General features: G+C 33.3%; 1 protein-coding gene across 1 annotated transcript; it reads right to left on the minus strand.

Annotated features, from left to right (window-relative positions):
* Positions 1–290: 290 nt before the first annotated feature.
* Positions 291–25,898, minus strand: LOC143223657 (uncharacterized). Its single transcript, XM_076451899.1, has 2 exons — positions 25,202–25,898; positions 291–5,087 (listed from the first exon to the last, which is right to left on the minus strand). Exons 1-2 carry the CDS (start codon positions 25,514–25,516, stop codon positions 3,861–3,863), a joined length of 1,542 nt encoding a protein of 513 aa, XP_076308014.1. The 5' UTR covers positions 25,517–25,898; the 3' UTR covers positions 291–3,860.
* Between the last annotated feature and the right edge of the window lie 1,248 nt (positions 25,899–27,146).

The following is a 27,146-nucleotide window of genomic DNA, read 5'->3' on the forward strand; positions in this document are numbered from 1 at the left end:
CAACTCTAGGGAAAATATTATCTGGTCCAGGAGCCTTATCACTGCTTAAACTCCCCACTTTTTTCTTAACTACCTCAGAATTAATGCAGTCATCTTGTTCAACCTAATTTTCATTTATCTGTTAGTTGTTCAGAATGAGGAATATTGCTTAGATCTTTCTTAGTAAAAACTAAAGAAAAACATGATTTTGTATCTAATTAGCGATTCTAAAAGGCAGGCTAATTTTAAATGTAACGGATATTGCATAGTGAAATTAGGATTATGGACATCTTATAGAAGGAATCAACAAGTTTTATACCGTCTTTATTCAGTTTTGAAACAGTTGATACACTCAACATATTCTACTATTAACGCTTACTCATTTAAATATCTTTTTAATTCTTCAGTAAGATAACGTTTCGCATCTACAGGATAAAGAAGGCATAATAAAGAAAATTACATCTTCTTAAAGGTCAGCTCTGGTAAATCTAAAGGCTTAAAACTTGACATTTCGGGTTTCAATACATGCAATGGGCAGAACACAGCTCATATTGTATCTTTGCATTTAACAACAAACAACAACAATCTTACAAAACTAGTTTTATTTGACTAATTAAATGTTATTAACGTTAGTCTCATATTTTTTATATTTACACAAATGTTAGTTTCAGAAAAAATTAGTTTTATCTAGTACAAGAAAATTTATCATTAATATATAAATTATTTCGTTTATTTATAAGACAAAGGCATAAATGAGCATTTGAGTTATATTTTAATTTTATACCCCGCTGGGACAGCGGTAAGTCTATAGATTTACAATGCTAAAATCAAGGGTTCGATTCCCCTCGTTGGACACAGCAGATAGCCCGATAAGACAGGTTATTTCAATTTCAAACATATCCATGACCTTAAAAGATCTACCTGGTGTGCAATAGATGAAACAGTATTTAGTGAAGTAAGAATTCAACTGTCTTAGTTTTATCTCTATGTTTTCGAAGAAAGAAATTTTTATCACGTACGTTTGTATTTCTGCATATATACACACACACATAAACACAGAATGTTCTAACCAATTGAAAATGTATTAATTTCTAAATAGTTTTTTTTTAAATTATGAATAAGATGGTTTTTGTCATTCATTGTTTTTAACATTTAAACTTTAATTTGTGATATCTGACAAATTATGATCTATCCTCATATTCGTTTCAAAGCCTTCAAAAATGCTTTAAAATGAAATAGAGCCTAGTATTTTCTTTAATCTTAAGTTCTAAAAACAAGTTATAGATGAATTACGGCTCTATAAAAAAAACAAAAACTAACAGTCTAAGATTTACTTTATACTGTCCCCATAATCTTCAATAACAAGCTTGATTACCTAATATTGGTGTTTTATACCTTAAGTGGACACAGTGTAGGTAGTTCACTACCTAGCTTTGCATTAAACAACAACAAAACCGTCTATACAATTCTCTAGAATTTTATCAACTTTTGTTTATTAATTCTAGAGTTCATCACATAAATAGCGATAAGAGAGGTCGCCCAAACCTTCATTGATAACTTTCCAGTAATCAATTTCTAATAACAGAATGCACATTGGGAACAGTTTTAAACCATTGGTTATTTAACTGTGTGGTCAAAATAACATTAGTAATTAGTAATAACCATGATTAAGAGCCTCAGGTGGAGAGGTATAGACATCCATGAAGTGGCACCAGAGAAGAGAACGGAATGATGAGTGCTCGGAGAGTTCTTGATTAAACCACTAGAGTGCGAAGTCAATCAACATGTCTCAATATGTCATCAGTTGTATATATAGTAACAATCAAACTCTTGAAATTAACAGCCTCTCAAACTTGTATAACGTTCGTTTTCACAATTACCAGTAATGAAAAGTTTTTATTACAATAACAATTTAATTTTATAACTAAAATAATAAATCTGTTATTTCAATCTGCAGTTCCAATTATGGTCAATTTTATGGTTTTCACTTATATACTTGATTGCATTACGTACGTTATACAAAGGCAAATGTTGTTTTCATAAGCAAACAGTGTTACTATAATTCGGTAGGGTTACATACGGATTTCAGATAGTTTCAATTTATGTTCATAGTTTTCATTTATACATTAACTGTATTTAAATGCATTTCTATAGGTAGGTAATGTTACTAACATTTGAAACATACTGCTAAAAAAGGTTTCAACACATTTGATATTTCCTTTTTATAAATATTGAACGAGATGATTAGTATAACCAACTGTATCTTTAAAGTAACGACTTAGTACACATATAATGTATTGATTACAGTTTTGCTTCTACATTTAACTTCCTTGATATACTTTATATGTAAAACATTTACTGTTAGTTCAATTCTGTAATGAATATATTGTATAGCATCTATTTGCCCCGAAAAGGATGCTTATTTAAATCTCTTAATACCATACAATAATTTCATGTTTGGCTTTATAAGTTCTTATATTCCATTAACGTTTAAAGGATCTATATAAGCAGGTATGTTTAGCCATTGTAATTGTAGAAAGTTATAGTCTTACCTTTCTTTAAATATTTTCACAAATCTTTGTAACTTGTTTCATGCTTATTTAGAAGTGTATGTATATAGATTCAATAAGTAACATTCTTACCATTTCTTTTATGTCGAACTTTTCATTTAAAAACAAAAACAAAAATCTAAGACAAATAAGTCACTCTTTCAATCCTGTTGCTCAATTAATTCATGCATCCCAGCTAATGGCAAGCTGAGAAAACTTAACACTTGTGTAAAACCAAGTGAGTATTTGGCTAACACTAAAACAAGTAACGCTTTCATTTCTATAAAACCGACAGACAAGCCACAAATTCTATTTCCGTATCTTTCAAAAAGTTCACTTTATATACACAATAATATGTAAGCTTATTAGTTCACCAAAGCACCAAATGCATTATTCACTAATAAACATAATTTGTAACTTAAGAAGTAATTGACAATAATAATCTTAAAATGGCTTTAGTTATAAATTAAGAGACTATTCTTTCACATTTTATGAATTCAATGCATTTACTGGTTATCGTTACAGAATATAATTTACAACAACAATGTAAAATTACAACCTTGATAAGTGTGTTTAGAGACATCTGTTAACAAAACGCCAAGATATGCTAATATAATGATTACATAAACATCTTTACTTATTAAATGCTATATTAGCAATTAAATATATAAGCAAGAACCCTAAAGTTGGCCATAATAAGAAGAATGAGAGATTAAAATAGTATATTTAATGTTTTGCTTATAAAATAAAATTTTAATGTTGAAAAAAACAAACTTTTCAGCACTAATAATCGTAAAATAAGAATGTTATGCAACTTTGACAAATTTTAATACATTGTTATTATAAAGTTGATGTCATGTTGAGACACGTTAATCTAAATAGCTTTCTGGAGGTTTTCTAGCAAACAATCTGCATGCTTATTACAGATGGTATTATTAGCCTATCCTCTTATCTACCAAAGCGTTCACTTGTGCTACTTCTTAATAAGTTTAATTATTTAATAAAAAAATAAGTTGTTTTTTTTCCACCACCACATAATATGTGTATAAGATTTTTAAATTACTAGCTTGTGACCATTATATGAGAAAAATCGTAGGCTGCCTGCTTTGTTCACGAAATAATTGAATTTTTTTACTTGAATATCATCGTTGTGGCTTATAACTAAAACTGTAGTATGTTGCTTCAGTTTACGCTGTTCTTGGATTAGTTAAGTTCATGAAGCTATATCGTTTGAGAATGTTACGGGATGTGCTTGGCTCATTATTATTAGATAAACTGCACAATGTGTGAGAAGATTGGTTAAAGAGCACTTTTTTGTTAAGTAAAATACGGTCACGTTTTAATTCCCTTTGGTGTAAACTCTGATTTTGGTGTTTGAATAATGTCACTCTGATCCATCTCCTCTTTGATAGAGTTGTGTTCCACAGTAGTTGGAGACACTGCATTTACACGCTTATAATGTGTTAGGCTGCTTCTGATAGGTGGAAGATGTATACCATCTTTGGATCCAGAAAACAGAGGAGGAAGAATGCTGATACCTTGAGACGACCTTACTTTGGATGAAGACGTTGATGTTTCATTTTCTGACGGACTAGAAGACAAACATTCCTTTGGCAAGACTTCGTGAAGTTTGTCAGAACTACTGAATGGTTTTTCTTTTGTGCCTTCTAGGCTGTCTGCAAGTTTTCCACGAGATTCGGACAGACTCCGGCTTCCAGTATCCAAACGATACTTTTCTGTCAGTCTGCTACGGAAAGAAAAATCCCAATCCCATGGTTCACTTTTACTAGACATTGACGCATCAAGGTGACCAATCGACCGGAGTGTAATAAGGGGGAATATAGAACATTTGTCAGATGAGATCGAGTTAGACGATAAAGTCATCATTTCACCTTCTTTGACAGGGTCTTGACTACTTTGTCCGGTTTTATCTACATCTTGAAGTTCTTCTGCAGGTGACATTATAAGCTTCGTGTCTTCTGTTTTTGTTTGTATGTGACGAAGTGATGGAGTGTCTTTCTTGGGTTTAAGCTGAGAAACACTGTTTTCCGGTTGTAAAAAGTCAGTTGAGCACGACTGTTTTATCACTGGTAGAGAGGTATCAACACGCGAACTTACATCAACTAAATTCTCTCTTTCCCTCTTTACCATTTTCTCGCTACTTAAAGAGTAAAAACCTGTTTTTTCTTCAGGAATCATAACATGTTCTTCATTCTTCCCTACTGGTGAGAAAAAATTAATTTTTACTCCTTTGTGTTTCTTCTTCGTTGGTGTGGGTGCTCTCTCGAGTTCTTTGGGATCTGGAAATTCTCCAACTAGACTGTTTGGAAAGTGCTGTGCTTCTCTAGTAAGCAGCCTTACACAACTGTCATGTTTGTTCTTTGAAGCTAGTTGTAAGGCTGTCAGTCCTTGGTTATTCTTGTGACCCAAATGTAATGCTCTTCGTTGGTGTTTGAATGTATTTATAAAAATGGAGATAACATTAGCATGACCGCGTGTGGCAGCGTACATCAATGCTGTGTTTCCTTCCATATCCTGGATACCAGGTGACGTTTTATTCTGTATAAATATACAAAAGATGATGTCAGCTGTGACATACACTGTTAAATGAATAAACGTGTGTTTTTTTTCTATTATTATTTATTGTGTTTTAATAAACAGTTTCTGGGAGAATGAAAATACTAAAACCTTACCAAAACTAACATCTTACCAGATACCTTTGTTCTAAACCCATGAACATTTTAAATTAGTATTATTTTCTTTGTTCGTTAGTTGCTATGCAAAATGTTATACATTGGGTATCTGTTCATCAGGGATACAGAAACTCGATTTTTAGCATCATAACCAATCTGACACACTTGTCAATGAACTATTGGTAGACAGATATGATCGTATAACTTCAACAACGAATAAATAAACAATAAAATCGTTGTCACGTAAGGAAAACCATCTCATTTTTGATTTCGTTCTTTCATAACTTTTCTGGGCATTCTTACATGTAGCAGTAAAAAAATATTCGTGGTTCGCATGATGTCTTGTAACGAGAAAGACATTTACTCTCCTGCTTTACAAAAATATTGATACTAAGACTGCAGAATTTGTTGTTGTTCTATTATAATACTGACGCCCCTGCTATACTCAGAAAATATCATTCTTCTTCAATTGATCATGCATTTGAACTCAAGTAATGTCATAAACTTTTTTGGTCAAACATATGCTTTTTTTAAGTATATGTCTTAATTCAAACAATGTTATGACAGATTTTTCTAATCAAGTTTACGTGTAAATGTATCTCAGGACGGGTGGTATGGGTATTAACACTTTTACTAATAAAGCTGAGAACAGCGTTTCGACCTTCTTAGATCATCATCAGTTAACAAAGATACAGTTTGCATTGACCGTTGCCAGGCACTTCTTAGGAACGAAAGTGTACAAGGGTACGGGATTGTAGGAGGCGTTGCAGTTATATGTTAGGTTATTAATTAGTATAGGCATAAAGGTGTTTCTTTATATTGGTTTAATTTTAGTTTTAGTTGTTGTATAAGTACGGCTTCTTTGATTTTGCGTGTTTTTATTTTTGTTTCCTTTCTTAGTATCTGGGTGTTTCCTATGGTTGTGTTTATTTTGCAGTGTTCAAAAACGTGTGAACGTATTTTTTTAATTTGGTTTCCATTTTTCTGCTTGTTTCTAGAAGTCGTGGCAGTTGTAACATTATATTTTATAAATAGTGTTGTGTTTGTTTACATAGTACGGACTTTAGTTTTGTACCTGGTTTTCGAATAAATTTGGTGTTTACTGAAATGTTGTGTTTTGTTATAAGTTTTTTCCAAATGTTGGTTATTTTTTCGCTGGTGTCTGGAATATATGATATGCAGCAATGTAAGGTTTTGTAGTTTGTTGTATCTTGGGATTTATTGTTGTTTATTTGTTGTTGGTCTAGGTGTGTGCGTATAACTTTTTCAACGGTTTTTGGAGGAAAATTCTTGATGTTCATGAAGTGTTGTTTTATTTTGTCGATTTCGTTGTTAATTTTATCGGTGAACATAGTTTTGTGGTTGTGTTTATTTGGTTTCTTAATATGTTGAGTTTTTGTTTTGTTTCATGTGCTGAGTACCAGGGAATGTATAGTCCAGTATGAGTGATTTTTTCTGTGGATTTCTGTTTTGAATTGTATATCGGTTCTAGTGAGGTTACGAAATACTATTTGGTTAGTTTTTTTTTTCTTGTTCACAGATGAACTTAATGTTGAGGTGTATCGAGTTAACGTGGTTGATAAAAACTAAGTGTGTGTCCTGTAGATGTGAATCCAGCAATTGTATCGTCAACATATCTGTACCAGTAAAGTTGTGGGTATAAGGCTGAATTGATCGCTTGAGATTCGATCTGTGTCATAAAAATGTTGGCTAGAATTGGTGACACGGGATTCCCCATACTTTGGGAATTTATTGGTGGGTAGTTTTGGTCATTGGACAAAAAGTTAGTTTTAATGATAGTGAATTCTATAAGAGTTGCTAATTTGTTGCTGGGGATGTGTATCAGTGGGTTGGGGTCTTGGATATAAAGTTCTAAAGGTATCTTGCAGGTTTCAGTTGTTGAAATTTCCGTGAAGAGGGAGATTACATCAAAACTGGCCATTAAGTCTTTATGATTTAATTGATTAATAATAAATTTAAAGTTGAAAGAGTCTTTGAAAAAGGATCCGACTGATGTTAGATATTTTGAAATTGTTCACGCTATGGATTTACCGAGGTTGTAGTTAAATGATTCACAAGTCGACATTATGAGTCTTAGTGGACAATCGGATTTGTGAGGTTCAGAGGTGTCGTATAGTTGTGGTGTGCGTGAGTCGGTCTTTCGTAGGTAAGAATAAAGGTTTTCTGAGATTGTGTTGTTGTTTTTTTCATTTGTAGTGGTATTTTGTTTAATTGGTTTTCATGTGTTTTTGTTTCATAAAGTAACACCTTTACACCTATACTAATTGTCCCCCAGTGGCACAGCGAAATGTCTGCGGACTCACACTGTTAAAAACCGGGTTTCGATAGCCGTGGTGAGCAGAGCACAGATAGCCCATTGTGTAGCTTTGTGCTTAATTCTAAACTACGTCAACGCCTATACTAATTAATAACCTAACATCTAACTGCAACGCCCCCTACAATCCCGTGCACGTTTATATTCTCATCCCTGAGACACGTGCCCGGCAACGGTCAGTTGCAAACTCTCTTTGTTAACCTGAAGATGACCTAAGAAGGTCGAAACGTTGTTCTCAGCTTTATTAGTAACACACATTTTTACTTGCGTATAATTTATTTCGACGAGTTTTCGATTTGTTATGTTACGTTTGTTAACCTGTTACTATTTCAAATAACTATAAATTTGAATTTATCAGTTAATAAAATGTTAACATGTACCAAACTTACGCTATTTGCTAACAAAATTGATACACACACACACTTTCCTTTTGTAACACAAGGCTCGGCATGGCCAGGTGGGTTAAGGCGTTGGACTCGTAATCTGAGGGTCGCGGGTTCGAATTCCCGTCACGCCAAACATACTCGCTCTTTCAGCCGTGAGAGCGTTATAATGTGACGGGCAATCCCACTACTCGTGGTAAAAGAGTAGCCCAAGAGTTGGCGGTGGGTGGTGATGACTAGCTGCCTTCCCTCTAGTCTTACACTGCTAAATTAGGGACGGCTAGCGCAGATAGCCCTCAAGTAGCTTTGCGCTAAATTCAAAAAACAAAATATTCTAACACAAATATATTTTAATATACAAACATGAAAACAATACAATTTATAATAACGGTTATTACTAATAGTTATTACAAACGATGATTTATATACAACTGTTTTACAAACTTATAGACTGTGTCTTATATTCGGTTTAGAATTGAATATTTTATCGACGATCTAGGTCCGCGAGGAGCATATTAATTCTGATTTGATATTGTTACACTTCGCTTAATCTAGCTAGCTTGCCTTACACTGGTTAAAAAGCTGTCTTTTCACCGAAAAAGATATTTAATGTCCTCATAGAAATACTAACGTCCGAAGTTAATTCACTGACGTCAAACGGTTTGTAATGTTTGAAATCTATAAACGTTCCTGGTCAAATTCTGTAATTCTCCGATTGGTCGACGTTAATAACAATTATAGTTTCCTAAACCTATACCACACTGAATATAGCTGTCCAATAATATTAATACTTTTCTTTCGTCCTGTCGTTTGGCGCATCAATTTGTAAACGTTTTTAGACGTTTTCGAAAGTTCACCTGGCGATAATACTATTAGTCATTAATTTTATATACATACCTAATACACTGCTGATTTTTTATTCTCAATATCCTTATACAGATTTCGAGAAAAGGCGGAACACACAGCTAAGAATATAAGTCACACGCAAAAAAGGAAGCTATACAGAAACAAACATCGGCACTAAATAAATGTACAAGGGTAAATCCATTACACAGAGAGCAGTTTTCTTAATTACGTCTTAATTCAAACGATATTGTGACAGACTTTTCTAGTTATACAGCAGTTTTGATAAGTATATATATCTCAATTCAAACAATGTCATGACAAATTTATCTAGTCAAGTAGCAGTTTTTGTTTTTTTTAAAGCATATACCTCTATTCAAAGCAAAACAAACTTGTCTGGCTACAAAACCATTACTTGAATCATGAAACAAGTAGGTTCAATAATTCTTGATAGAAAATGATAAAACCCTATACCCCGAGCACTTTCGAAAGGTGGACCCTGAAGAAGAAAGGTTTTAATGGAAAGTATCTTCTGACACAATTTTTGTTCCAACGTTGACAATCTTTAAATCAGACGTTACTGAAAGTTATAGCCACCTTAGTGATCTTTATCTCCCCCTTGTGTTATAATCAGTAGTTACGTAATTGTCTTGTAGTCATGACAGACTGACAGCACTTAGTGTTTATTTATTTATAAATCAATACCTGTTATCTTTACTGTCTGGTGTGTTACACGGTAGCAGTATAAAAAAAGGGAATTTTTAGTACATAACGAATGTGTTACATGACAGTATTTTGTTACATGTAGTGTATCACAAGTATTTTTTGACACACGTATGTCTAGCATATAGCACGTGCATAGCATACTTCGATGAAGACGCACCAAACTTAACATTCGCAAAACATTTGTGTTTGTAATAATATATTCTTCTAGATTTGAAACTATGGTGGCAGGAAGTTGTATTTCATTCAAATTGTAACGAATTCACTGTTATACTTTTATTTTAATATCTACATTTCAGTTTAATGCATGTAACGTTATTGTTAAATATGTATTGCGCAACTACCGCCTGTTCTCTAAATCTGTAGAAGATTCTCGAATGTAAGCATAAGCAATATATGTGTTATAAAAACACTAGCGTATTTTCGAATATTGTTGAGCTTTCGAGAATCTCGCCTAATGATTATAAAACCAAGCCATTGCAAAACGCCGAGAGATGGTAACAGAATATTGTTGGTTAGCTACAATCAGTATACTATAAGCTTTGGAAGCTATAATTATGGTTAACTCTTATTAATCGAAAAACTACAGGATTTAACCAAGAACACTTATAGATTTTGAATATTAGAAACTTCGGAGGTCGATATTTCTCAGAGGACACTAGATATTGTCGTCGAGAAAAAAACTCAGTGTGAAGAATAGAGCTAACTGGCATTACCGTCAAGCGAAGTGTATCTGTGTATCAACATATAATTAATTCGCTCGTCATTGACCTTGCCCATCGATAAAATATTCAGTTCTAGAACAGATAGAAAACTCAATATAGTATGTAGGTTTGTAAAACTTTTGTAGATAAATCATTATTTGTCATAACCGTTATTATTATAAATTGTATTGTTGTTTATACATTAAAATTTATATTTCTGTTAAGAAAGAGGGTTGTGTGTGTCAATCTTTTTGTCATAAATTTAATACATATCGACATTTAATTAATTTCCGGTTATTTTAAATCGTAATACGTTACGTCCCTAACAAAACAAATCGGTGACTCGTCCGAGATAAATGGTAATATGTAACAAAACATATTTGTATTACAGGTATATATAAAAAAATGTAAGGGTGGATGCATAGTATGAGCAGTGTACGTTTAACATAATTAAACTAACACAGTGGAAAATGAAAATATTCTCAACAACTAATAAGTATTTAACACTTTAAGTCATAACCAATAAAAAGTATTTGACACTTTGAATATTAAACAAAAATGGAAAAATAATACAGTAACAAAGGGAACAATAAACAGAAATATCCGAAGAAAAAAAGTTATATCTACCATAATGTAGTAAATAACTAGAAGAAAGTAGATACACAGAAAATAATATTAATAAGATGATAAGGGAATACCTTATAATAAAAAATAATAGAGTCCATCTAAGCTATCGTAGAATGTCAGTGAAAACACACAGTTAATACCCATAGTAACACAGAAAATATACTATAAAAAATTATAATTGAGCACCAGATAGTAACATGATACTAAAACAGTTATATTCCATAGTAATGTAAACAATAAGATAATAACAAAGAAGAAAAATATGAACGCTGGCGTACTAACGTATTACAAAATTAAACAAAGAGTAATAGAAATATTCACCGAAACGCACTCTACAATATCGATGACAACATGCACCAGAGAAAAACAAGTAGGCTTAGAACAAGTAGGCTTAGAATTACACATAAAACGAATACAAGATGAAAACGAAAACATCTACCACAACACAGCACATAACAATAAGAAAACAAATGGAAAGCTTGCTGTAACACAGCATGTATCAGCAAAATAATAACTAATAACAAGAGTGCATGTCAAAAATAATTATACCTACACAGAAAAATATGTGTATCGTAATTAGATGGATAACAATATAATAAGAAAAGAACAACGTTAGTACGCATGCCTAGTTGGTGAAAGAAAAATGGTGACACAAAAAAGGAAGACCTACATTTCCAATATAGCATGTCTATGAATAATAAAAAAGATGAACATGAATGTTTTTTAATCACACATGCAGAAAATGATTTAACGTAAAAGACCGAATCACTTTTTTAGCTTAAATATTCTGAAGATCTGGTGTATATTTGCTGTTAGGGATTTAGGAATTTATTTCTCTTCGTGTGAAAACAACAGATTTTGCATAATCCACGTGATGAAGGAAGTACGTTATACTATACTAATATAAAAACTTTAAAAAACAATGGCTATTTGAGTGATTTACTTATCGCGATACAGCAAGCCGGAGCAGTGGAAGTGTTTATATTTGTCACATAATTCTAGGAACAGCTCTATATTGCTTTTAATATGCCATATTATTGAGCTGAATGAAGTAGACAAGTGCTGTTAGCATGCAGTACCGGCGTATACCGAGACACACAAAGCAAAGCAGAGTTCAAAACAAACAATGCGTTGCCTAAGAAACGATATTATGGATCTGATGGCCGTACTTATATGTACTGTATATGTGTCAGTAAAAGTTCCCCACCCCTACTAGCTTATTTTGTCCCGCGGAGTGAGGTCAAGGGTATTCAATGACATCCTAATTAAGATTTCTTATGCTATCTTTTTATCGTAGTTCTGGCTTTAGTGTACAGTGTTGAATTCAGAGTGTGTACAGCAAAGGAATCCCCCCTGTACAAAAAAAAAAAATGCCCCCTGAAGTACAGTATTTTTTATTTTGTCGAATTTGTATTGTTGAGACAATAGCGATTTAAGTCGTTTCGTGTGAAATTATTTTTTAATTTTTCATTAGCGTATTTTCATAACTTGGTCCTACATGAAACGTTACTCAGTCACCTAACGAAAACTTTAGTCTTATTACTTTCTACCCCGCCCCAGAGTCAGAGTGATATGTCTGCGCACTCACACTACTAGAAACCGGGTTTCGATACCCGTAGTATAACTTTGTGCTTAATTCCAAAGCAAACAAACTTTCTACTTATTGTAAATAGTATTTTGTACATTATATACTCAACGCCTGTGTTTCTGTAATATTCACTCTATAACCAGAAGTGGGTGGGTTATTTTTGTTCCAATATGGAACTCATGTGTCTAGTAAATTCTCTCAGATAAGTACGAAAATGCTATTTCCGCATGTGTTTACACTTTTACAAAAGCAATTACGCAGTGAGAGGCTATCATCAATGAAAGTGAAAAATACTAAATGTTAATAGACGAACAGAACTCTGATGTGAGTGGGGTGGTCACTCGCATCCCCGAAACTCTCCTGACTATCGGTTTGGTCAATAAATACTGTTGAACTGTATTTAAATTGTATATAAAATTCGGTTCTGAGTGTCCCCCACAAAACCTACCCCAGACCCTCTGACTTTTTAACCCCGCTCTGCTTTCAGGACATAGATCCTAACTCTTAGAAACTAAAGATTTAGTTTCTAAAATTATTAAGTAAAAATTACAACCTTTAATAAACATAAATTCAAGTACATCCATTTTGTTTACATATCGAGAGAGTAAAGAAGTTTTATAAACAGGGAACAAAGGAGAATCAATAATTGATTTGCCTTGAATTTCATGCAAAGGTACACGAGAGCTATTTACATTAGTTGTTCCTAAATTTCTTAATTTAGGAGCGGTAAAATAGAGGGAAGCCTCTCAGCTAGCCAACATCACCCTACGCCAATTCTTAGACTACAATCTGATCAAGAAATAGTGGAATTGACTGTCACATTATAACACCCTAACTGTAAGGGCGAACATGTTCAGTGATGGGAATTCGAACCCATGACTCAGCAAACAATAATAAGGAAAGAAAATGATTTGTAATTGTAACAGACATCTTAACATTAAATATTAGTTCGGTTTTTCAAAATTGACGATATGGCAGCGGAGGCTGCGGTAAATGGAAAAGGGGTGGCTCACGTTATCACGAAATGTGCTCTAGATTCCCCTGTAGATCCACAACCCAACGGAAAGCTCAAAGTTTGCATTTGTTTCACTTCCTGAACACTACAGTACATGCCCCCTCAAAAAAGTAGGGGTGCAGTCCCTCTAGTTGTCGTCTAGCCAACCTCAGCCCCCTGTACGTCTTGTAAACTTTGCACTAATATAATAACTTAGTGTTGTTACTGTTGGTGAGTAATTATTGAGGTACTTAGGTGCCTAAAGAGTGCTCCCTCAATGTGCACGAAACCGATAAGTGGAAATTAAAGGGCGCTCCCAGAGGGTTATATAGCTATTATGTGAAATGCAAATTATGTCAAAACCTGAGGGTTACATAACCACTACATAGTATATAGACCCATCATAGAATAACGCAACGGTACTAGTAGGTCTGTTGCTACGACCACAGAACGACACTAGTGGGTGTGTTAGTATAATGAATAAACCATCAGATCAATATTATAGAGTGTGCAACAGCAATGAGATGGCGGAGTCTATAAAGTGACATCAAAGGGTGCTACCATTTTAGAGAGGAGTTAATAGTTCAATACCAGAGAGCCTATTATTATAGGCGGACGCTCTTACTAAAGGAAATGTTTCTATAAATGTATTATGTTATTAATGGGAGTGTTTATATAGACAAATGGTCTTACAAAGGTTCTATAGGCAGATAGTTTTACTAGGAATATAGTCTTTTTTTCTTTTTTTTACAAAGGCGGAAGTATTTCTATAGGCAAATAGTGTTACTATACTCTTGTAGGTCTGCCAACCAATTTCAGTTTGTCTCAATCTACGTTTAGCATTGTTATGTACATATCTATTTGTATGTTTGTTGTTTACACAGACAGATTGTGTTACTAAGGTTCCATATGTGGATGGTGTTTCTATAAATGGATAGTTCAACAGGATAATGAGGTCATCAGAAGATGTCCAAAACTGTGATTATGCCATCAATGTCTTGATTTAATTACACATCCTAAAGATGTAACTCTGTTATTTCAATTTTTATTGGTTGATTTAACGTAACAACAATAAAGTTTGTCATAAATTGTTTCCTTTTATTGTAGTTTTATCTACAAATTTATTTGTATTACAAAGGCAGATGACTTTACTATACTTGTGTAGGATTGCATACAGATTTTAACTTGTTTATAGTTTTTATTCATATACAGCAGACTCTTCCTGAGTAACCATCTTCCTAAGGAGATCCCCCCTTTGCAGGTAAAATATTACAACCCCAATAATTTGCTAATTATCACCATTATAAAATATTTCCCCAACCTGACCACGCCCCTATTCCATATTACGACTACTAAGATTATTCTTGACTTTTCATGTCGTTACCGTTTACTGTCTATTTATTTATTTTGTTGTTGTTGTTTAGTTTGGTTTTTTGGGTTAAATATTAACAGATGTGGTCGTTATTGGTTGCAATGTTATTCAATATTTGCCAATACTCAACATGTATCACTTTTAAATTACTCTTATTATTATTATTTTCATTGTTTGTATTTATATTACCTTATTTAACCTTACATACCTTAAGATTTTCTAACTTAGATCCCTCATTTTAATCATTAACTAAAATGTAAATTATCGTTAACAGCATGTGGAATGAATCATACTGCAATCAGTCGGTTGAAATACATACTTTCTATTGGTTATAAATATAATAGGGGCGGCCACAAACGAAGCCAATTGAAAGAACAATGTTTTCACGTACTGTTTGATAACATTAGGGTAACACATACATTGTATAGGAATAATGCATCAGTTAATGAGTAAAACATTAATGTATTATGTTTCGATTGCACATGAAATTTATTTTTAAATGTTTTTATAAATATCTGTGACATAGAAATTCTATTTTAAAAAAATCGCAAAAAGCAAAGCAATCTGATTGTGTTGAGCTATCATTGACAGATAAAGTCAAATTTCTTTAGGTACATAATGCCAGCAATAAGACTCAGCGTAAATCAGCTGAAAATTTGACGGTGGCAAAACACAAATCCAACAAATTTTGAAGCATAAGCTGAATATATGACAGTTACTTGAAGAGAATCAGCCATCATCACGAAAACACATTTGTTCTAAATTGGTGAGTGACACCTTTGAAGCAGCATTATTGTTGTGGTGTCAAAAAGCTAATGCTATGAAAATTCCAGTTTCTGGACTTCAATTGCAAGAAAGGGAAACCTACAATAGCCATTGCTTTGGGTCTCTCTAGATGACTCACTAAATTCAAAGTCAGGCAGGACATTTTGTAATTCACAATCAGTGGTGAACGTGGCGATGTCAATTCCATGATAGTTGATGAATGGAATGCCAAATTGCTTGCTATTATAGAAGGATATTCATCTCCAGACATCTACAATATGGATAAAACTGAGATTAGCTATCGTGGTCTACCAGACAAAATATTGCTTGCTATTATAGAAGGATATTCATCTCCAGACATCTACAATATGGATAAAACTGAGGTTAGCTATCGTGGTCTACCAGACAAAATATTGTGTGTAAATGGTAAACAGTGTGCTGGGGGAAATTAGTAAAAGATAGATTAAGTATTGCATTATTTTCCAATAGAGTTGGTGAATTTGAATGTGTTGTCGTGATCCTTAAGAACGTAACACCCAGATGTTTCAGAAACTTAAACATAAAGAGTGGCCCATCCATAGTTTAGTACGCTAACAAAAAAAACAAAAGGCGTAAACGACCAACACCATCTTCCAAGACTGAGGTACAGGCTTCAATAAGTACATGAAAACACAGTATCGCAATGTTATCTTGCTGTTAGACAATGCCACATCGCACAATCAAGAGAATTTTAGCAATGTCAAAATTGTGTTCTTGCTATGAAAACATCTGTGCTACAACCTCTTGACCAAGGTATTATTTGTAGATTCACAGCCCACCACAAAATCTCCTGGTTCACTCTGTGTTATCAAACATGGATAAAGGCATGCAACTCACAAACTTGATGAAAAGTGTCAGTGTGCTAGACGTTTTTGTTTGGATCATTTCTGCCATGCACGAAATGAAGACCAGCTTAGTATCAAAGTGTTTCGTCAAAAGTCTCACTAGTTCCCCCTCAACTGACATCAGCGAAGATGAAAATCACAATATCCCTTTGGCTCAACTGTTACATTTCACTGAAGACCATTTTCCCAACGTCATCACCAACCCCAACGAAAGCGTCGAACAAGACAACGACTTTCTTGCTATCAAAGAGTGCTGTGACGACCGGGATCAAGAACTTTCCAATGACCTGAAGGTGATCGTCCCACTGAAGACGACAACCTTGAACACAACGACAGCAACCATTCCACAGATGCCAAAGAGTGCACGATCTAGTCAATGCCACAAATGTTGAAGTGCACTGCTGACATGAAGAAGTTTAGATTAAATACCCAACATTAATGAAAATGATAGACAATTTAAATAATGTGTAATATATGTTATTCAAAATGAAATGATTAACACTGTATAAAAACTGTTTGTTTGTTTTTGAATTTCGCACAAAGCTACTCGAGGGCTATCTGTGCTAGCCGTCCCTAATTTAGCAGTGAAAGACTAGAGGGAAGGCAGCTAGCATCATCACCCACCGCCAACTCTTGGGCTACTCTTTTACCAACGAATAGTGGGATTGACCGTAACATTATAACGCCTTCACAGCTGAAAGGGCGAGCATGTTTGGCGCGACGGGGATGCGAACACGCGACCCTCAGATTACGAGACGCACGCCTTAACACGCTTGGCTGTATAAAAACAAATAATCAACTTTTGAGTAATAAAATATATATATGCACACATGCTCTGTAGTCACAATTTGTAAAATGCTTTGAATGATAAAAATAAAGACGATGAAATATTCAAGAAATGAATAATTATTAGTGGTTTGGATGGACGATATACAAACAGATGTCATACACAGCATTACAATTCGATATTAGTGGTTTGGATGGACGATATACAAACAGATGTCATACACAGCATTACAATTCGATATTAGTGGTTTGGATGGACGATATACAAACAGATGTCATACACAGCATTACAATTCGATATTAGTGGTTTGGATGGACGATATACAAACAGATGTCATACACAGCATTACAATTCGATATTAGTGGTTTGGATGGACGATATACAAACAGATGTCATACACAGCATTACAATTCGATATTAGTGGTTTGGATGGACGATATACAAACAGATGTCATACACAGCATTACAATTCGATATTAGTGGTTTGGATGGACGATATACAAACAGATGTCATACACAGCATTACAATTCGATATTAGTGGTTTGGATGGACGATATACAAACAGATGTCATACACAGCATTACAATTCGATATTAGTGGTTTGGATGGACGATATACAAACAGATGTCATACACAGCATTACAATTCGATATTAGTGGTTTGGATGGACGATATACAAACAGATGTCATGCACAGCATTACAATTCGATATTAGTGGTTTGGATGGACGATATACAAACAGATGTCAAACACAGCATTACAATTCGATATTAGTGGTTTGGATGGACGATATACAAACAGATGTCATGCACAGCATTACAATTCGATATTAGTGGTTTGGATGGACGATATACAAACAGATGTCATGCACAGCATTACAATTCGATATTAGTGGTTTGGATGGACGATATACAAACAGATGTCATGCACAGCATTACAATTCGATATTAGTGGTTTGGATGGACGATATACAAACAGATGTCATGCACAGCATTACAATTCGATATTAGTGGTTTGGATGGACGATATACAAACAGATGTCAAACACAGCATTACAATTCGATATTAGTGGTTTGGATGGACGATATACAAACAGATGTCATGCACAGCATTACAATTCGATATTAGTGGTTTGGATGGACGATATACAAACAGATGTCATGCACAGCATTACAATTCGATATTAGTGGTTTGGATGGACGATATACAAACAGATGTCATGCACAGCATTACAATTCGATATTAGTGGTTTGGATGGACGATATACAAACAGATGTCATACACAGCATTACAATTCGATATTAAAAATATTTTACAGTTAATTTATCAATCTGTTGATCCCTAGTAAGGCCCCTTCCATATTATTCAGACCCAAAAGTGGTATTAATAGAGAGGGCCTATTGTTTTTAGCTGTATTACATATTTTTCTATAGGCAGATATTGTCAGAATACATTCAATATACTGCTGGAATTTTTTTATCACATCTAATATTTCGTTTTTACAACGCCCCCGCTAATACAGCGGTAAGCCTAGATATTTACAACGCTAAAATCAGGGGTTCGATTTCCCTCGGTGGGCTCAGCAGATAGCCCGATGTGACTTTGCTATAAGAAAACACATACACTCGTTTTCATAAATATTGATCAAGACAGCGGATTGTGTTTTTATGAGTTAGTTAATATGTGATTATAATTTTCCCTTGTACATTAACACGTTATAATTTTTGCATTTTCTGAAATTTTATAAGTAAAACACTTATCAGTAATTCATATATATGTATCTAATATATAACATCTATTCTTCCTGAAATGTACGATTATTTAAATATAAAAGCAACATCCATAATCAATATGTTAAACATATACCAAATCATAAGAACACAATTAGCTGTCTCGTTCAATACAAAATGAAACGTTAAGTGGAAGTATTTCAACAGTATGATAAATGTGTTAGTAACACTGTCTGCCTATAGAGACACATATAATATAGTTAAACATATAAATGAAAACTATAAACATAGGTTGAGACAAGATAATATCTGTATGCAATCCTACGGAAATATAGTAACACAATACGCGTTTATAATACAAATAAATTTATAGATGAAAAACTACAATAAAATGATCCTTCTTGCTGTCATGTTAAACCAATACAAAACAAAAATAATAAAGTTACATCTTTAGGATATGTAATTAAATCTAGGCATTAATGATGCAATCACAGATTTAGACACTTTACGATAACCTCGTCATCCAATTTAAGTATAGAATCACCATCCATCTAAACAGCGTTACCCTCAGTAAGACCATCCGCCTATAGAATATTAATAAAACTACCTACCCACTAACACAATTCGCTTCTGTAAAATACACGTAATACAAATAAATATGTAAGTGAAAACTATAAACGTAAGTTGAGGCAAGGCGAAACCTGTAAGTAGCGTTATGAGACTATAGCAAAGTAATCTGCCTATTGCAACACCATTGTCTTTGTAAAAACCCACACAATACGTCTAGTAACGCTCTCCACCTATAGAATCTTGGTAAGACCATTCACCTATATAAGCACTAGCCTTTGTAAATGTAATCCAATAAAAAAACATTGCCTTCAGATAATGATGTCCACTTGCGGTAAGTCCCTCTAATATCGAACTATAATGTCACGTCCTCTGTACGACAGCAGCACCCCTGGTGTCATCTTATGGACTCCTGAGACAGTTACACCAACTCGTGCTTATTACGTACAATTAGGTAACACTTATGTGTCAAATTTAATGTTTTACTTATCAATTTTAAAACTGATTGTTCCTATAATGTCGTGTCGGTAAACAGTACCCTCTGGTGGTTTATTCGCCCTCTAGTGCTTATTACACAACAATTATGTAAATCTTGACTGTGTATAGTAGGTAATCCTTATGTAACTCTCAGGTGTCGACATAATGTGCGTATTATAATAGTTATGCAACCGTCAGGCGGCATCCTTTGATTTCGTCTCACCTGTTGATCTCTCACTGAGGCGGCATCCTTTTGATGCCTAAGTACCTGGTACTTCGTATTCTTTGCATCGTTGCACTCTTTCTTTTTTTATTGTCATATTTTACATTATATATAACATAATTATTTTCAATCAATGCTCTTTTTACTTATACATTCTCGCAAAGAGATTAAGAAAATAATGGAATTAGTGTTTAGACGACTGTGTTTCTTAGAACATCATAGTTTCTATGGGTGAATTTCTCAAACTTAATAGATTCCCATTGTCATTTGAAGCAATATATTCCTCTATTTAATTTACATGTTTAGAGAAAAAAACGGCATACTTAAATCGAACAGTAGTTACTAGTTCTGTTCACAATTTTGATAATTTTATTCTTCACGAGGTAAAACTATCAGTGATCTACATTTACCTACCACGCTTCGAAAGAATCAATAACTTTTCAAATAATTCATGATGATGTCGTGACTATGTTCGTCGTTCTTATGTACAATGAAGTACCTACTGTAAGTTTTCTGTTATGTGTATGAACATCCTTGTAATATACAGATATAAATAAAGATAGATGAATCCGCTATTCAATAAATGTTGGATGTTTTTTGTTTTGTTTTCTTTTGTGTAATGCAAGTATCGACAGCATTAAGCTTTAATATTCGAGAAACAGCTTGTTAAAATTTAACCACTACACATCAAGTCTATTGAATATAAAATATCTTAATCGAACCTGCTACATTATATGTTCAGAATAAGATTATCTAGCAGCAGTCGCTAAACTATAGTTAACTGTTTAAGGTTAATCTTAACTACTTTTAGAGTTGTGTCAGTTATTCCTCTGTTATATATATATTTATTTTTTTGTCTAATCTTCTAATCTTAATCGTTTCATTAATTATTTATTAAATAACATTATTCTTGCCCGTTTAATATTAAACTTTGTCTTGTTTACACTAGACTACTATACACTACTTATTGATTTTATAACTATACTTGTCCAGCCTTAAACGCGACACAACCTCCCCGAGTAACATTAAATTCTGTCTAATTTTAGCCAACACGCTATTTAATTATTTTATATAAATATGTCAGGAGGTAAAAACTGAATTAGTTTATCTGTTTAACATTAAAGTTTGTCTAGTTTTAGCCTGTAAACCAGTGGTTCTCAAACGTTTTAGACTCGCGTAATACTTTCTCTTTATTTTTTAAAAAATTTTAAACCCAGGCCTAATAAAAAACAATATAAAACATAGTAACAATATATATAATATATATAATTAATATTTGTAGTGTAGTGTCTACACTATATATATATATATTAATATTTGATATCAATAACTGTCTAGCCGTAAACATTACACTACTTACCCGTTTAACATCTGTGTTCGTCTAGTGTAGCCTGTACACTGTTCATTTATTTTACAAACATTACACTACTTACCTGTTTAACATGAAAGTTTGACTAGTTATAGACTCTACATCACTTACTTATTTTATATGAATATTTTTCTAGACGTTAACGCCACATTGCTTACCCGTTTAACGTAAATTAGTTGTACGCCTGGTACTGTTACCTACCGATCGCATAAAGCAAGACAGTTGATTTCCAGTCGGATAATAATTACATGGTTACTACTGGTGTCGGTAATAGTAAGTTATAATTTATGTTAAGAATTTTTGACATTTTAAAGTTACTCATTAAATTATGGATCAGTGGCTTAAATCCAGAGTAATAACAAACTGCAAGCGTAGTGATAGGCCTAGTGACACAAGTTGAAGTCCTATTGCACCAAGCTCAACTGTTGGAAAATTGGAGCATGAACTTACGTAAATAGAAAAAGCGTAAGTATTGCAATAATATTCATCATTTAGGATGGAAAATGATAAAAAATGTTATGATGTACTATATAACGAAAGCATGAAACTTTGTAGGCATAATGTAATTAGTTACAAATCTATTGAATATTTTCAAATTAAATTTAAAACGTGAAATGCGTCAAAAACAAACATTATTTAAAAAATAGCAACTAGTTGCAATGGTGAAAAAGATACATTAGTTTCTTATGAGATATCTATTTTGATAATAAAGACTTGAATTCCGTATACTATTGGAAAGGAACAAATTTTATCAGCTGCAAAAAGGTTAAATGAATGGAAACATAGCAGCGAAAGAGCTGAATTTCGGTTAATTGTCAAACAAAACAGTTAAACGTACAATCGAGGAAATGGAAGAGAATGTTAAAAGTCACATAACTTACAAGAGTACGCCGTATTCAGAATTATTTTTCTTCATTTGGATGAAAGTAAAGACGTTGCTTGCTAATCATGCTGAACTGCTTGTATTCATCCGGTGGGAAAATTTTACGAACGCTACATCTGAGACCATATTTCACAGTCTGGACACCTTATTAGCAACAAATGAAATTGAATGGTCAAAATGTGTACGAATAAGTTCAAACGGAACTCGTGCAATGTCGGGTAAGAACAGTAGACTTCATACCTATGTTAAGACTGTGTAGCTTACAGTTATGTGGAGTCGTTGTATATACAGAGAAACATTGACTGCAAGAATAATGAAAGAAAATCTAAAGATAACAATACACGAAATAGTTGAAGTTGTACATTTTTTGAAAGCTCGTGTACTAAATTCCCACCTCTTTAATATTCTTTGTAACGAGATGGATAATGAACATAAAAATATTCTCTTACATTCGGATGCTTGATGGCTATCTCGTGGCAAAGTTCTCAGTCATATGTTTGAACTACGAGATTGAATACATTTTGTGTTATTTTTTTTTAAGTGAGAAAAAGTTGCACTTAAGCGAACTCTTCAATGAATTTTCATCGCTGATTGGTGTGGCCTATTTACCTAACATATTTGCTCATTTGAAATGTCTAAATCCTTCAAAGAACAGCCATAACTATATTTAAAGTTGAAAAGCAAAAGGAAGCTGTAATAAAATATATCGTATTCAAAACGGCAATTACGTGTCATCGCCAACATTCAATTTTTTTAAATAATATGAGTGAAGAAAACTTTCCAATGAAATGCAAAACGTAATTATTCAGTAATTAATTACATAATCTTTTTTTAAATTAATTTTCCTCATCCTGACTTCGATCGATCAGAGATCCATTTAATGGGTTGAACATTTAATTGCAGGTGAAGAAAATAGCCTTATTGATTTCTCATGTGACGCTTCGCTAAAGCCTAGTTTTTGGCCAAACTAACTTGACAGAGTTTTAGTTACGTGTGAGATGTGATTATCTTGAACTATCATTCAAAGCAATAAAATATTGAATACCATTTCTTACAAGCTATTTATGTGAGCCAGGTTAATCCCAACTTGTTTATATAAAATCGATGTACAGAAATACTATAAATGTGAAGCCGAATCTTTGTTTGAAACTGTCAGACATTGACTCAGTAATTCACAATATCATACCTCATATTAAATAAAGGCTTAAGATTTTTAAAAATTGTCCATATTTAAATCTCTTTTTGTTGTTATATTCTTAAAACTAGAACCAAGCTGTAAAGGTATTAAAGCAAGCATATAATAGACCAGTTACACACGAGAGAAAATATTTTAAACAGGAGGCAGTCCGGTCAATACAGAAAAGAAGTTAAAAGGGGTGGGCCGGTTGGCAATGCTTGGAAACACCTACCCTATTTTTTATATCACTACCTGTTTAGCGTTAAATACTACATTAGTCACCTATTTAACATTAAAGTTTGTCTGGTCGTAGTCTCTAAACCAGTTATTTATTTTATGAAAATCTATGGCTAACCATGTACGCTACACCACTTAACCGTTAAACATTAGCTGGTAAAAGAGTAACCTCCAAGAGTTGGCGGTGGGTGGTGATGACTAGCTGCCTTCCCTCTGGTCTTACACTGCTAAATTAGGGACGGCTAGCGCAGATAGCCCTCGTATGGCTTGCGCGAAATTCAAAACAAACCAAACACATAAAATTATATCAATATTTATCTAGCAGCGAAAGCTACATTACTTACTTATTTTAACAAAAGTTTATTCATGTAAATAACTTTGAACCGTTTCTTTGTTTATTAGAAATGCTTTTCTATAGACCAAAAAGGTACATTTAATTTGTTTGACATAAAAATGTATCGTTGTTTCCTATTGTGTTAAAATATCGATTGATTTATTAAAACGATGAACATTCACACAAAAAAAACAAAAAACTCCTTCTACAGTGGCTGTAGGAAGTAATATCTTGGGAGATAAATAAAACCTTACAATATTTCTAAATTATTTATTTTATTTTCTGAGGGTCATACGTTTCTTCTATACATTTGTAATATTTTTAAAGTATCGGATAGATATTTTAGAGTGTTTTTAAAGTATCGGACAGACATTTTAGAGTGTTTTTAAAGTATCGGACAGAAATTTTAGAGTGTTTTTAAAGTATCGGACATACATTTTAGAGTGTTTTTAAAGTATCGGACAGACAGTTTAGAGTGTTTTTAAAGTATCGGACAGACATTTTAGAGTGTTTTTAAAGTATCGGACAGACATTTTAAAGTGTTTTTATAAGTCAATCATTTCATTCAATTCTATTTTCTTGAAATGAGTGAAAATTAACTTAAATTTACAATTAACTTAAATTTACAATTAACTTACATTGCCATTTCCTACAAACATTTCAGTTAATCGATATATCGACCGTAATGCCCCTCGTTGTTTGTCTATTTCTTTGGGCTGGTATGGCCAGGTGGTTAGGACGCTCCTTTCGCAATCATATCAGGGATGTCGAGCGCAGATTGCCTTCGTGTAGCTTTGCGCGAAATTCATATCAAACAACCAAACTTATTTATACTATTCTAATAAAAGAAAGAATTTGATTTGTACATAACTTCTTTATTAAATAAAACTTACGGAGTTCTCATGAAGCGATAAATTAGTTCATTTGTATCTGTAAACTGATCCATTTTGTCTCGTAAATAAAAACAACTAACTTACGTTTTCAAGGATGAGTAACACCATATCTGTCTGATCTCTAATAACAGCATGCATGAGTGCTGTCAAACCTTGCCAGTCTTGTATATTCGGGTCAGCGCCTGCATTCAAGAACAGTTGACCTAGCTTAGCGCGATTCTTGCACTCCTCCACGTAAATACTCGTGCACATTAGCGGAGTTTCGCCGCGCTCATTTCGACTGTTAACATCAACTCCAGCTTCTACAAGAAGTAGAGCTTGTCTGTACCTCCTATTTTGTATAGCATCAAACAGAGCAAACTGTGCCGGCGTTCGACTGGGTCCTCCAAACGCTGTCATGTTGTCCACCACAGGGTCAACCAGGTAAAATCGAACAGCCAGCTTGTTAATAGGTGTGAACTCAGATGAACATAAAAGTATAAAGCCTAATTCCCTGTAGACTTCTAAATCTGTCACACGTTAAAAATGTTATTTTATTTTGTTTTTTTAAACAAAGAATTCAGGTCCTGTAAAGTACAAACACTCAAAACAGTGCTATAGTGGTTACAAGCAATGCCCTTTTGGCTGAACACCGTTTGTTTCCAGAATCGTGCAACAGTATGCTTGGTTAAAAGATGATCACATTATTTTCACCCTTAACTGAATCAAACTGCATAAAGACACAGCGGGTGAGTTTTATTTCAAACAGAGGCATAGCTCTTTCTAAACCGTATACGATGAAAATACGAGTATACATGAAAGTGCATATCTGGTTTGTTCTAGCTTGACACGGCGCATGTGCCGTAGCGTATTGATCAACAAATTACCTGCTTTGTCATCATTGAGGGAATTCTTAGTAAACGCATCTCCTTGTGTTATTATTTGCTATTTCATTACTTGTTTCTGTTTGGACAGAGAGGAAAATAAATTAATTTTAGGAAACCTATAGTTATACAATCATCAGCCTATACAACGCATCATTCTGTTTTTATTTCCTCAGCTTTCTTTTTATTGAGAAAGTCAGTGACATGTTTCATGAATTAGATACATGTTTGATTGAAACACTGTCGTTGGTTATGAAACAAATAGTTACTTTAGTGTTCTTATGAAATTATATAAACAGATAAAGCTCTCGTAATAACTCTCCATGCTTTAACAACACAGTAATTAGCACATACATACACTTAATTGTCTGTAATTATGTCCCTAACATAATATACACAGGTGTAGGGGACAAATTAAAAGTTGGAGAAGGGGCTTATTTGACCGAACGATGTGCGCCACAATCGAACTTATTACATTTAGGTTTCAAGGTTCGCCTTAGGGACCTGGAAGCTTTTAGGTTCTAGATTAAATTTTAAGTGTATTTTTGCTTCTCTTGAGTGATTTTCCTAATTTTGATGCATTTTTACTGGAAGAGATTGACTTCCTACGTTACTGATATGGTTGTTACTTAACATTGACTAAGATAACCACAAAGAGATTATCCATTACACATAGCAGAGGCGCGATAATTTTAGTTTTTTTTTACATTTTGTTATGTATTATAATTTATTTCAGATAAGTCTCCAATTTATTCTGTTACGTATGTTATGTATTACGGTTTCAAACAACCGGAAATTTTAATTTAAAAATTAATTAAATGTTAATATGTATTAAATTAAGGATATTTCGCAACAAAATTCATATACACAATTTTCTTTTTTAACACAAATATATTTTGATATGAACAGAACAATACAAGTTATAATAACGATTATTACAAACACTGCCTCATATACTTCGCTTAAGCTAGCTAGCTTGCCTCACAACGCTTATAAGCTGACTTTTTACCGATGAAGATATTTAATTTCTTCGTAGAAATATTAACGTTCGAAGTTGATTCGCTGAAGTTGAACGATTTGTAATGTTCAAAATCTACAAATGTTCCTGTTTTGTAGTTTTGTAGTTTTACAATGAAGAAGTGTTTATTACAATTACAACTTCTGAA

This window comes from Tachypleus tridentatus, chromosome 8 (genome assembly GCF_004210375.1).
Source record: "Tachypleus tridentatus isolate NWPU-2018 chromosome 8, ASM421037v1, whole genome shotgun sequence".
Taxonomy (NCBI): domain Eukaryota; kingdom Metazoa; phylum Arthropoda; class Merostomata; order Xiphosura; family Limulidae; genus Tachypleus; species Tachypleus tridentatus.

Excerpts from the sequence above, each read along its gene's own strand:
- LOC143223657 (XM_076451899.1), bottom strand. The coding sequence starts at position 25,516 with ATGACAGCGTTTGGAGGACCCAGTCGAACGCCGGCACAGTTTGCTCTG. Across the intron at positions 5,088-25,201 it reads TGTTACTCATCCTTGAAAAC|AATAAAACGTCACCTGGTAT; the intron begins GTAAGTTAGTTG and ends ATATTTATACAG.